The sequence below is a fragment of the Apostichopus japonicus genome, chromosome 2 (assembly GCF_037975245.1).
Source record: "Apostichopus japonicus isolate 1M-3 chromosome 2, ASM3797524v1, whole genome shotgun sequence".
NCBI classification, from domain to species: Eukaryota; Metazoa; Echinodermata; class Holothuroidea; order Aspidochirotida; family Stichopodidae; genus Apostichopus; species Apostichopus japonicus.
This window is the reverse complement of record NC_092562.1, coordinates 14,068,021-14,081,566: the sequence shown is the minus strand read 5'-3', so window position 1 is coordinate 14,081,566 and position 13,546 is coordinate 14,068,021. Positions and strand designations below refer to the sequence as shown.

The following is a 13,546-nucleotide window of genomic DNA, read 5'->3' as shown; positions in this document are numbered from 1 at the left end:
TGGCTTTGTACAGAACGTTAGACTTGATATGACAAGATGAAAAAACTATTGATTGCTAGTAATAATGCGTGTCTCACTTGGCTATGTGTTCCAGGTTTCGAGATATACACTTTTCAAAATGTGCTAAATCTCTCGGAAGCTCAGGCCTATCTGCTGATGACGTCCGTGAATCACGAGTGCAAGTCTCAATGTTAATGTTAAGCCATTGTTTGTTTGTTTGTTGTTGTTTTTTAATTCTATAACGAATCTACTCAAAACAACAAAGCCATCTCTGAATGTATCAATTGTTCCTGATCTACTGGTACTTCAATGTAAACATGTTATTTTGAGACCATAAAATATATATTTCCCTAGCTACTGAGTTTTGTATTGTATCTGAAGACCTAATAGTTAGAGTGCTAGACGAAGCAGTCCATTGAGTTAAGATGTTTAAAGGAGTATTCCTCAACCCGTGAACGTGTTATATTAATAGTAAAGATCTTTCAACTGTCCATTAAGCTGAACCACGTAGAGAAGGTATATGTTCGATTGCTCTCCACCTAAAACGTAGGAATTGTATGGTATAAATGAGGTATAAAATGTGTGACCTAAACAGGTGCCAGGTGCAGTGGAGCTGCAGTTGTGCAGGAACCATGAGGTCAACACTGATGGAGTCCGGGAAATGTGGATGGCCCCGAGAAATTATGGGATAAATGAAAGAATACTCTCTTTTGCATATACTATATACTTAAGAAACACATAGGAATGCAAAATGATGGGGGGAAAACATAACTGTTGACAGGACTAGATGAGGATGTCGACCAATTTTGACATTTTATATCACGTAACGTCCTTGTACATGCACCTACCAAAAAAAAAAAAAAAAAACACGGCTCGATCTGTTTTTGTTTGTGGTTTGGTTGAGGTTGTGGTGTTGTATTGTGGTGTAGTGTGTTGTGGTGTGGTGTGTTTGTGGTTTGGGTAATAATGCAAAATGAAATAGCTGTGGCAAGGCAAATATCTTGCTAGATACGAACGGTCAAGATTTGTGGTAAATTTTAAATATTTTCACTTCAGTTATAGAAATTCAGTTGGGACTATAACCAAAGTGGAATCGTGAACAGTTTTGTTGTTGTTTTTTTTTGGGGGGGTGGGACAAAATATCTCGAAGGTTATTATTTTTATGGCACTCCTCTTGTTGAAATAAAAGACAAAATGATAAAAGCAGTGATGCTGAAGTTCTTGTGAATAATCTTACAGATACAACCAAACAAGGTATGCCATTGAAAACTGATGTTGACATGGCTTTCGAGCTAGCTAATATAATATTATTTCATGTAAGACTTTGAATAGCCTTCAGTCAGTATTGTAGTTAACTTTACAAATTAAGTCTCTTATGTTTTTATTCTGACTGTTTCTGTTTTCTTCTCTCTTTTGTTATCTTAGATGGAGAGGAAGGGGAAGTTTGCAGAATACGATTTTCTGATACGATTTTCTGGTACGGTTTGTATACCCTGTGTAAAACAGTTTCAAAGAAGAAAGTGGGTAAAAACAACAACATTTTGGTGATTAACTTGCTGTTAATATATCTTTAAAAATAGGTCAAGCAAACAACGATCCTCCACCAAATAAAGTTGTATAAAGAAGTAATAAAAATGAAATGCCGTTTCCAATCTGTTTGCCATTTGTGGGTGTTCTAAGCGATACGTTCTTCCAAAATCTGCCAGGTCTTTGAAATTAATCACAACAAATGAAGAAATTAAACAAATCTTAAACATTTCGAATAAAATAATATCGTTTTGAAATATTGAAATATAAAAAATAAAAAAAAAATACACGTGAAACTCCGATTATAGTTGTACTTTTTAAAACATAATAACCGACACCCTTAGTTACTTTATACGAATACAAATATTCGGTCAGAAATCGCAGTCAAATCCGGTTATCATGGTAATCGTTGAACGGTCACAAGTCGGTTCGATTTGGTCTAAATTAAAATAGAGAGAGAGGCAGAGAAAGGCATTGTTACCAAATAGCGTATCTATCACCAACAAATCTGTATAGGTAAAATGGAAACATTTCTGAATTTGGACCGATGTACCCTCTACTAAAAGTAGTATTTTATGATGGATATAGAGCAGGGATGGTCAGGGATGTATAGTGACCCAGGGGAATCAACCCCCCCCCGCCTCCTTTCTCACAGTTTTCTGTAAAACCCACCCAAAGTAAAAGGTTTCATAAACTATTATTTATATATATATATATATATATTAATTGATATATATATATATATATATATATATATATATATTTATTTATATATATATATATATATATATATATATATATATCTATATCTATATCTATATCTATATATATATATATATATATATATATATATCAATAAATATATATATATATATATCAATTAATATATATATATATATCAATTAATATATATATATATGTATATATATATATATATATATATATATATATATATATATATATATATATATGTATATATACATTTATATTTATATCTAAAACAGATAATAATCTTCATCCTATCCAGAGATGACAAAGTCTAGCTTTTAAATCATCGTGTTTTAGCAGCTTTGTAAACCTTTGATGTTCTTTATGACATATATAGACCAATATTAACGGTTAAACCTTCTGTCTCCTAATCTGTTTCTACCAATCGAATAATACAAGATTGATATAGACGTAGTCCTGCTGCATCACTGATCCGGAGTCTGTAACCAGCGATGTGACGTCATTGACGTACATATCCTTAACACGATCTAGATAGGATTTATGACCAGTGACGTAGCAGTGATGCAGGGGATCATAGTAACCTTGCATACAATGTCGAAGTGGACATCGCACTTGATCTGTCGAAAACAACCATGTATGCGAAACAAAATGTAGAAGTCTTACCCTGAAGATGGCGACTACAGCCCCGTGCGGGGATTGCAAGGAGCAGTACACGTTCTCTGGCAATTAGAACCCCAAAATCCTGCGTCACAAGCTGAAAGGAAAACGATATGAAACAAGGTTGAAAACTCTGTTATCTGTAGTGTTTCTATTTACAGTTCTGTAGAGTAACACTGTTTCACAATGTACAACATATCCTTGTTTGATGTAAAAAGAAATAAATACCAATAATAAATACCCAAAAAAGCAAACAGTATCGGTATTAGACTGCACTTATTTTGTTATTTGAGATGGTAGTGTTTTTCGTATATCCCACCCTTCTTTTCATAATAGGTGTATTGTGATACTTATAACGACCGAGAATTTTGGGTACAAGTTGGTTCAGACGCATATACCATTTAAGCGAATCGTTATGTTGTACAAAAAAAAAATTATGACAGATATCATGTCGATCGAATTTGTCTGAGTACCTAGCATTATTATACAACGATGTCTTTCATGATTTGGTTTCAACCTCTTGCAATGTATTATCATTAATATACATCAGAAAAAAAATCATATTATAGTGAAGGAGGAGTCGTATGAAGGCGATATTTGAGGGAGTGTTGCGGTAAAGTGGTTGACGCAGTCGATTTGTGATCTAAGGCTTGCAGGTTCGAGTCCTGGCCAGATCATTACGTTGTGTCCTTGGGCGACGCACTTTATCTCCATTGCCTCTCTTCACCCAGGTGTAAAGCCGGGGACCTGTGAGATCAACTGTCAGGGCGCTGTTTAGCTGCTGCCATGGGGAAGGACTGTTTCTATGTTTGACAGGTTATCGTTGACAAGGAAATTATTGTAATGCGCCTTGCATTTTCTATAAATCTAAAATATTATGTTACCCTCTAAGAAAGGAAGAAAAATCCCCAACGATATAGTACTGGTATACGTTTCGTGTGGGGGGTGGGGGGAACACATTGGGGGAGGGGGTGGCACATTGGTCGAGGGGGAATGACACATTTGTTTGAACAAACCTAAACTATAAAAGGTTATTATTCTTTGGGAACAAGTGGTTGGCTAAAAGATACTCGAAGGATAAAAATAGCGGACAGCATTCTAATGTTTGGTTATTAAAACACATTGGGGGAGGGGTGGCACATTGGGGGAGGGGGAATGACACATTTGTTTGCAGCGCTCCAGTCTCTGCTTTATAAGATGTTAAGACTTACGCTTAATGCAATCAGGAGCTTGTAATCCTGGATAACATTTACACCCGACCTTGCCGGGTTTACAGATCAAAATGTTACTGCAATCACTCCCTGGAAATACATCACTGCACTCAAATGAACAATCTTTTCCAATTTGGCCTTCAGAGCAAGCTAAATAGAAGGAAGAAAGTAGGAAAGGGATATTGAATGTCATGAATAACACAACGATGAACACGGTTTGATAACATAGACAGAAAACAATAAGTTAAGAAGCAAACAAATTCGTCAATCAATCAATCGATCCATCAGTCAATCAATCAATCAAATCATACATCCATCCATCCATCAATCAAGTGCATTCAAATAACTGCAGTAAATCAATCAAACCATCTGTCAATCAATTAAATCCTTCAACCAATCAAGCAACATATCGATCGTTCAATCAATCATAAATAAAGTGCAGTAAATTAATCGCAGTCAGTCATTCAAGCCACCCATCTGTCAATCAATCCAGAAATTCATCCATCCATCCATCAATTAATTAGTCAAATCAATCAAACACTTTCATTCACAGTCAATCCATCAAGACATCCATCTGTCCAGTGATAACACAAAGAATCAAGTGGAATATCATTCAATTCATCGATCATTCAATTAATCCGTCCATCAATCAATCAATCGAGCCGTGAATTTATCCAACCATCCACACATCCATCCAACTATAAATCCATAAAGTCATCCTGCTATCCATCAAACAATCCATCAATTATTCAATCATTCTATCAATCAATCAGTAACCAATCAATACAGTCTAAGATTAAAATAGTCAGACAAGTTTCCTTTTAATACAGCAATATAGTTGGCAACTGACGGTTTATTGCTAAACATAACTTCTTACAATTATGTAATTATGTCTGACAACCTACATCGATTGTTCCTCTAAATTCCAATTAGTAAGATTGTAATTAACCAACCTAATCAGTCACGTGTTCATGTTTCAAGTAATTAACTTCTTCATTTATGAAGAAAGGAGTATTTCGAACCTATTAAAAAAATTAGCAAAAAGGAACTTTTGTTATTTATATATCACACATATAGAAAAGCAACATTTAACTGATGGACTTATTTCCAATTAGGTTTCAGCAAAGTTCATTATGAACCGGTTTCTTTTGGTTTCTGTACAAACCTTAAATATAAAAGGTTTTTATTCTTTGGGAACAAGTGGTTGGCTAAAACAAGGGCGTAGGAACCGGGGGGCTGGGGCGCCAGCCCCCCCCCCGTGAAAAAAGTGGAGGGGCGGAAGTATCATTCCGCCCCCCCCCCCACTTCGCAAGTCAAAAAACCCCTTTTTCATTTCCAAATGAGAAAAAAATCTCATTTGGAGCACCAAATTGCATCTAAGGCCAGGTGAAAATACAAAATTAAGTTAACAAAATGGAGTGGGTGTTGAAGTGTGCTATATTGCACCAAATTGCATCTGAGGCCACCTGGATATGCAAAAAAGGGGGACACCCCCTCCCCTTACACCCCTCCCCCACGCCGGCCATCAGTCTTCAGCCCCCCCCCCCCACTCAAAAGTAACTTCCTACGCCACTGAGCTAAAAGATACTCGAAGGATAAAAATAGCGCACAGCATTCTAATGTTTGGTTATTACAACATTATTATCAAATTTGAATACGCGGCTCTTACCATCCTCGCATGTATCTCCAGTAAATCCTGGGTAGCAATTACAAAGTCCGTTGACGTCATCACAAACACCATTTACACACGTGCCACATGTGAGAGCACAGTCAGCACCAAACAATCCATCATTACAACCTGTATGGATATAAATGAGAAGGGCGTTTTGTGGTATTGGTGAACATTTAACTCTAACAACGACAAGTAGTATATAGCACACAATATGTGTGGACCTGATCAATCATTATAGCGCTGCACTCTGTAGATGGGTGGGTCTTGGCTGTTTTCTCACGGAAGCTTAAAAAGTCGTAGGCTTTAACTGTATGAAAAACGGCTGTGCTTATATGACGTATCCACCTTGGTGACAAATATCCAGCCATTGTTTATCCTCCTGGGCGTAAGGTCGGTGGGAAAGGGCCAGGCAGGGGATGGGTTGGTGTTGGGAAGGGGTCAATAAGAATATCAGAAACCATAACATACCAACATTTTGTAGGAACTTACTTCTAACAAAGAGATAAAAGAGTGGATGCCATGTCCGCTTCTCTCTCCCTGGACGATAAACTTCATAGATACTATCGGATTGTTCGCTACCAGACACTGGACAGTATAGCTTCCCATCGCATGATGGGACTGGCACAGGATCGTTTGGAACATGTCCGCCGAAGGTTGTGCAACGCCATCTGAGAGATGGTTCAAATCTAACCAGGTTTGTGGATAACTCAGCTCCGAGGGATACGCTTGTGTTTTGACTTATGGTGTATGTATGAAGTGTGTTGACGAATCCTTCAAGGAAGAAAACAAACAAAAAATAACAACGGATACTGAGAGCAAATTTATGAATTTTGCTTATTGACAATTTATCACAAACCTTTAATGCCATGTATTATATATATATATATATATATATATATATATATATATATATATATATATATATATATATGATACATGGCATTAAAGGTTTGTCACTATTTTTAATTTCATGCATTTCTTCTTCATAAATAAAAGTTTGGTCCACTTCTGACTCGTGGGTGTGGATGTGAGGGTGAAGGAGGGAGGGGTGGGGGTAGAACGTGGTCAGTAACATCCTAAATATCCCGTGAAGTACACTTTTTACAGGTGCATTTTTGCTTCCAAACTGTTCGCCCCCTCTCCCCACTTTTATACCCCTGACCGATATACCTGACGAAAAGGAGTGCGGGAAGGGTTAGAACCGAGGGGTTAGATTAGCATTGGCCTTTCCCCACCTCCCCCACTTGCCCTTCCCCCTCCCCATTGTAGTCGTGGTTTATAATAATATCGTCAAAGTCCCGAAAGTATCGAGACAAACAAGTCCTAGTTCTGATAGGGATAAAGGTGGATAACAGCTCACGCAAACATCTACAAAAATATGACCATTTCATTGACTGGGAAACCATTGGCATATATATATATATATGATACATTCCTTTATTTTTACAGGAACAACATAGCAACTTGAACGTAAATTATTATAACACATACCACTGTTTTCGGTTGCAATGCATGGTATCCACTCTTCCAGTTTACTGTCATCATCTGGATCAAAATAAGCTCGGTAAACCCCGAAGCGTCTCCCTCTTGCTTTAGGTGGCACCGCCGCAGAGAAACCATCATAATAAGGAGACGAGACAGCATTGCTCTTTACAGTATGTATGGGGAGTTTAAGCCATCGTCCTGTACGCGCCGCTCTGTCAACATCGATGGTTCCTGCTAATGTCGTAACACCCACCACACATACATCACCTCCACTTCGTCGCAGTGCAAGAGGGTTTTTAACCAAGCAGCAGGCATCGATACGTGGTATTGCGACTATTTTGTTCAAAGACGAAGGATAAAAATAAAGAAGAATGAAACTCAAAAGCTTTGTGTACCATAAAGCAGGATCTCGAATGAGATACTTTAAACAGACAGGATTATATATATATATATATATATATATATATATATATATATATATATATATTTATATGTTTTTTATATACATATATATATATATATACACACCCTTGGATGACAATCAACAGCATTTGTCCCTGACGGTTTGTAACTTATTGTAAACAATAAGTCCCTATAACCCCAATATTACCCTAATTTACTTTGTGTTGAATCTGTGAAAGTTTCCTAATTTGCGTTAGACTAAGTAGGCCAGCCACTTTAATTAATGTGCTTCAGTTTCATGGAAGGGTCATTGCAAGAAATTCAAAGTAGTAGTGTTAGTAGTAGTAGTAGTAGTATTAGTAGCAGTAGTAGTACTTTGTAATGGTCTTGGTTAATAAGAAGGATGTCAACGTTGTGCCTAAAGGTCATCCTTCAACAATAGATAGGACTGTATACTTACCCCGACATTCGCCTTCAGGGTCGGGATCAGCACAGTTCGGTGCTGCTGAGTTCTCGCATTGACATGTACCACCGCCCGCATCGTCGAAACAGAAGCCACATGCAGGGGGACCTGCACTGCATCCGCATGCCGCGGAATCTAATAGTAACAGAAATATTTACATCGCCATGGAGGAAACAAAAAATGACAAGACTTTGTTAACATTATGTAGATTTCGTAGAGTCCCAGAAATTCATCTTTGCCATATTTTAATAGCATTTGACGCGTTACATGGTAGCGGTATTTTGAAGGTATACACACATGGGACTTTTAAATGTCCCATCGTTGCTGTGAGTGGAACGCACGATATCACATCTTGTTTCCATTCTGTGAACCTCTATGAAACCCAAAAGTCATCTATCCAATAAACGATATTTGGACATGTGCTACGACAAAAGATGATATACTACCAAAACGTACGCCACCTTCTAAGGAATCGTATCACTTTCCTTGTAAATTGGAGCTCGGTTACACGTAAATGCATATCATCGGCGTTACTGAGCCTGGAATTAGAACATTAACATCGAGACGTCAGTCCGTCGTTATATGATTCATCTGAACAACGATAATGTGCAAAATATGGATTTTGCATTCCATTGCTTAAATTCTCAGTACTTGTCTACCAAATTGAACCTTGGACCTTTTCCAGCTTACTGCACTAAATTCTCAGTGAAAATGACAACGTTCTATGCAATTTTCATATCAATATTCACTTTTTAATTGATTTATCTGAGGTTAAAAATTTTGAACTGAATAAAATTCGCGAATTTTTTTATGAGTCCTTTGATTTTGCCAACTTCAATCACAATTTGCAAGCCCCGCCCAACAGATCATGCGCCAATCATTTTATTTTGTTTGTAACAACCGTGAGGCCTAGGACTTCTTTCAATTTCGTGGCTAGCCTGTCATAGAGCCGTTCTCTTGAATAATAAGTTTCTCTCGGTATTACCGATGTAGCTTGCGAAATGGTGTCATTTCCTTCCATTGCAATGAATAAACAGGTGTTTTCAGACGTTTCCTCCGTGGAATTGTAATAGGTGGATGATAGGGCTGCATTAAATTTTTGATCGGGCCGAATGTGTACACTATTTCGTTTACATTTGTGTAATGAACATGCTGACATACGCAGTCGCAGTGATTTTACGGTAAATCGCTCGCGCCATAAGGGCAACAGAATATAAATTTCTTTCGTTCGATTTCGACAGCTTTTCTCCATTAAAACCACCTGGTCAGTGTGCATTTAGAATGAGAAAGATTTAATCTACTTCGGAAGTTTAATTTCCGAAATTCATCAGCAAACATGCATTGGGACTTTAACAGTAAGGATTCTTAGAAAGAGAACCTTCTTTAAAAATACAAGAGACACAAATTCAGACGACGCGCTAATAACCCCGCCTACGTCAGTTGTTTAACAACATCAGCAGAAATTATGCCATTGCATGTTCCTGTTTCCACAATAGTGACATGTCGCCGCGTACGATAACTAATCATATAAAACCTTTATGGCTATACTCACCTTTAAAACGTGGCACTAACTAAGAAGTTTTTTTTTATGATCAACACGGCTTCTTATACACGGCTTCTAATCTACCCGGTAGAATAGATCTATGTAGAAGCTTTCGGCCATCTGACTTGATTTGATTTAATTTATTTCTAACACCACTTACTTGTATTTAGGCTTTGGACATATTCTTGTGACGAATTGATGGAACTAACGTGATCGTACACATTAATAGTACGTCGTCAGCACGACTACAGGTACGCAAACTTCGCAAACGTAACCGGTACTTGAAATTAAAACTTGAATTTCGAAATGACAAAACAAATGGACCCATGGCCTCATCTTAACGCGTTTGTTCGTTGGTAGCGTAAGTTCACTTTGTTGCCAGTTTATGATTTACCAAGGATTTGTCATAATGATTCGCTACCATTCTTGGCATTGCTAGCCACAAGGATATCTCTTTCCTGTTCCTATCATTATGAAACGGGCCATTACTAACATGGTTGGAAAAACTGTTCATTTTAGTTTCCTCTTGTCGTAGTGTATTAACTACAGTTAACAGTACACTTCACTTCATGTTACACAAGTAACATCGTGCTTTGGACGAAATCTATCGGGAGGTTGCACTTATTTGCATGGTATTTCGTTCGCCACAGTGGCGTAGGAAGGTACTTTTGAGTGGGGGGGGGAGCTGAAGACTGATGGTCGGCCTGGGGGGAGGGGTCTAAGGGGAGGGGGTGTCCCCCTCCCCTTTGGAATTTTTTTGCATTTCCAGGTGGCCTCAGATGCAATTTGGTGCAATATAGCACACTTCAACTCCCACTCCATTTTGTAAAGAATTTTGCATTTTCACCTGGTCTTAAATGCAATTTGGTGCTCCAAATGAGTTTTTTTTCTCATTTGGAAATGAAAAAGGGGTTTTCTGACTTGCGAAGCGAGGGGGGCGGAATGATACTTCCGCCCCCCATATTTTTCACTGGGGGGCTGGCGCCCCCCAGCCCCCCGGTTCCTACGCCCTTGGTTCGCCAAAAGTCGCACAATAGCAGTTTATATATATTTCGTAATTCAAAAACCAAAATACAAACTGTCATAAATCAATGGCGCTCACTCCAATTTCTACGTTCATAGTTTTTTTCTGTCAGAAGCAGTGACCTTACCCCCATCCCCAGCCGTCCAACTTCCACCCCTTCCAAACATCTGATCATGATTACCCCCACCCGGGCGTAAATTACCCCTAGGTTAGAAACCACCACTCTAAGCAATAATAGATAACGTACCACATGGATCTTGACAGGCTGAGCCACACACAGACAATCCATTTACGCAACCAGAGAGGTCACCGTCGTTTCCCGTTTCCAACGGCATTATGTCATCTCGTTCATTTTGTGTACCAGCTAACCAAGGTCCTATCGGGTACCTGGATAATTCATATTGTGTATTATCGTTACCTGTGTCGGTAGCGATAAGAAAATAAACGTAGTCATCTGCAACATCGACACAATAAACTCGTGCAGCCTGCGGCGCGATACCCTGGTCCGTAAATACTGATATAGAAGACTCTGTTATTGGATTTGTGCCATCCCAGTGTAGTAGTTGGACATTTGTTTGACCGTCAAATGTGACAAATATGTAAACGTCTGTAATGAGAAAAAAATAAAGAAACCGCACACACAAACATATATATAATTAAATTAATATTTAAAACAAACAAGGCTCACAACACCGGTCTCGACAAAGACTTCGGACCTCCTAAAGCGACTATCAGTTTCACAAACATTTGTAATTCGTTCGTCGTCTCTCTGTACCTAATTCTTTTTCTGTATAGTCATTATTTATTCGGCAGTTCTTCCATCAGGGCCACTTGCAGTTATCTAAAGTCAATATTTCTTCGTGGTATATTTTGAATTTTCCAATCCACTGCCAAGTTTTGCTGAAGGATATTGTTTCAATGATTCGTTTTCCGTCGCTGCATTCATAAACATTGTTTGCATTCAGCCGTACGACTTATATTCATCCGAAACAAATGCTTTTCTATTTCATTCACTCACTTTTGATCGCATTCAAACGCCATGGTTGTACTTTTGGGCCAGTAAATCACCATTTCGTCCATCCTGATTGGATTGCGTTATATTCAGCGGTTGCTCTTGTTGTTTTCAGTTGTTATGCATTGTCATAAAAAAAACCCGATACTCTTAGCTAGTACAGAAACTAGTGTTCATGTTCCACAACCGTGCATCAGTAACTACAGCGCTTTGTTCGCAACACGGTAACATGAGTTACAGTTGGCACAGTAGTTACTGGAAGGCTGTTACACACTACGATTCCGACAGGTGAAAATGTGCAGTATCTACCAAAATGGTTACATGTATTATTATTTTTTTTAATTCCCAGTTTTCTTTTTTAATTTTATAAATTAAATTTTAAATTTTTAAATTTGCAGTAAGAAAGAACTTTCAGTAATTACTGTGCCACCTGTAACGCATTTCCATCCACATTTCTTTTTCTTCTTATACGTCTGGGGCCTGGCGCCACCATTTTCCATGTAAGCATTATTTTTTTAATTCTTTTTGTCAACGTTGTTGTCATATGAACTTTGTAAGCATATTTGAACTCTACATACCTCACACGAGTGAGGTGCACAGAGATTGAATAAATTTGTAAGCATGAATACTGTAATTGTTAACCCCCCGTATATATTTAGCTACAGTAAAACGTAACCTTACAGTAGGTCTCACTGCAGAACAATATCATCTTTGTTTATGGTGTAACTGGAGTAGGTTATTGCATATGTGTACGTACTGTAGGCCTATGCAGTTGCATGTGTATTCCTATACTAAAGCTCCACGTGTTTGAGCAGACAAGCCCAGTTTGCATTGAGAAAATTGCAGGTCATTAACATATCAGTTTTTCAGCCTTATTGTTACACCGATTTTTTTTATTTTTGCATTTAATTGTTTATTGTTCATAATTACCATTGACATAATCATGATGTACACCCTAACTAGCTTGCGAGCTTTGTAATTTTGGAACTATTTAATTATTCGCCCGCCGTGTCAGGTGTTTGCACGTGATGTATCTTCACACGTGAATCATCACCGTAATCGGGATTTGGAATATGTTAATGAGCTAAACCGATGACCTTTCGATTTAAATAAGTTTATGTCAATTTGAGTTGCTAGAAACTGGTATAAGTCCACGGAAATTGACTTCTACAGATTTAATTCGACATATCATCGATTTAAACTGGTAGATGTCGATTTAAATTGACATATCATCGATTTATTTTACATATCATCGATTTAAATGGGTTTATGTTTATTTTAATCGGTATATGTCGATTTAAACTGGTATTAGTCGAATTAAACTGGTATATGTCGATTTAAATTGACATATACCAATTTAATTCGACATATCATCGAATTAAACTGGTATATGTCGATTTAAATCGATGATATGTCGAATTAAACTGGTATATGTCGATTTAAATCGGTAGAAGTCAATTTAAGCTGCTGGAAACTGGTATAAGTCGAAGGAAATTGGTGTACGTCGATTTAAATCGGTATTAGTCGATCTCCCACGATTTGAGACTGATGGCCCGCCATAGATGTTATGTCTTGGTAAAGAATTAATCCATTTCATTATCTGATTGCAAGCAAAGAGAGGAGTAGAATGTATCGAGAAGGGGGTTGGGGAGGAGATGAAAAAGAGGGGGGAGGATCTGGGAGTGCCAACTTTGGTAATGAATATGTATACCCTTCCCATCCATTCACTCACATATGAATGTACCCAATGTCCTTTAATTATAACACACATAACTGAGAAAATGTGTACATTTCAAGCGGCACATAGGCATACATATTTAA

General features: G+C 37.7%; 1 protein-coding gene across 3 annotated transcripts in view; it reads right to left on the bottom strand.

Moving 5' to 3' along the window:
- Window positions 1-1,548: 1,548 nt before the first annotated feature.
- LOC139979066 (uncharacterized) overlaps window positions 1,549-13,546 on the bottom strand; it is a 44,747-nt gene continuing 32,749 nt past the window's right edge. For all 3 annotated transcript variants that reach the window (XM_071989721.1, XM_071989738.1, XM_071989729.1), the window contains 8 exons: window positions 10,961-11,320; window positions 8,144-8,281; window positions 7,288-7,614; window positions 6,286-6,567; window positions 5,794-5,922; window positions 4,125-4,274; window positions 2,920-3,010; window positions 1,549-1,966 (listed from right to left, as the gene is read on the bottom strand). In XM_071989721.1, the coding sequence (XP_071845822.1) occupies window positions 2,934-3,010; window positions 4,125-4,274; window positions 5,794-5,922; window positions 6,286-6,567; window positions 7,288-7,614; window positions 8,144-8,281; window positions 10,961-11,320 (1,463 nt within the window). In that variant the 3' untranslated portion in view covers window positions 1,549-1,966; window positions 2,920-2,933. The remainder of the gene's footprint in view (window positions 1,967-2,919; window positions 3,011-4,124; window positions 4,275-5,793; window positions 5,923-6,285; window positions 6,568-7,287; window positions 7,615-8,143; window positions 8,282-10,960; window positions 11,321-13,546) is intronic.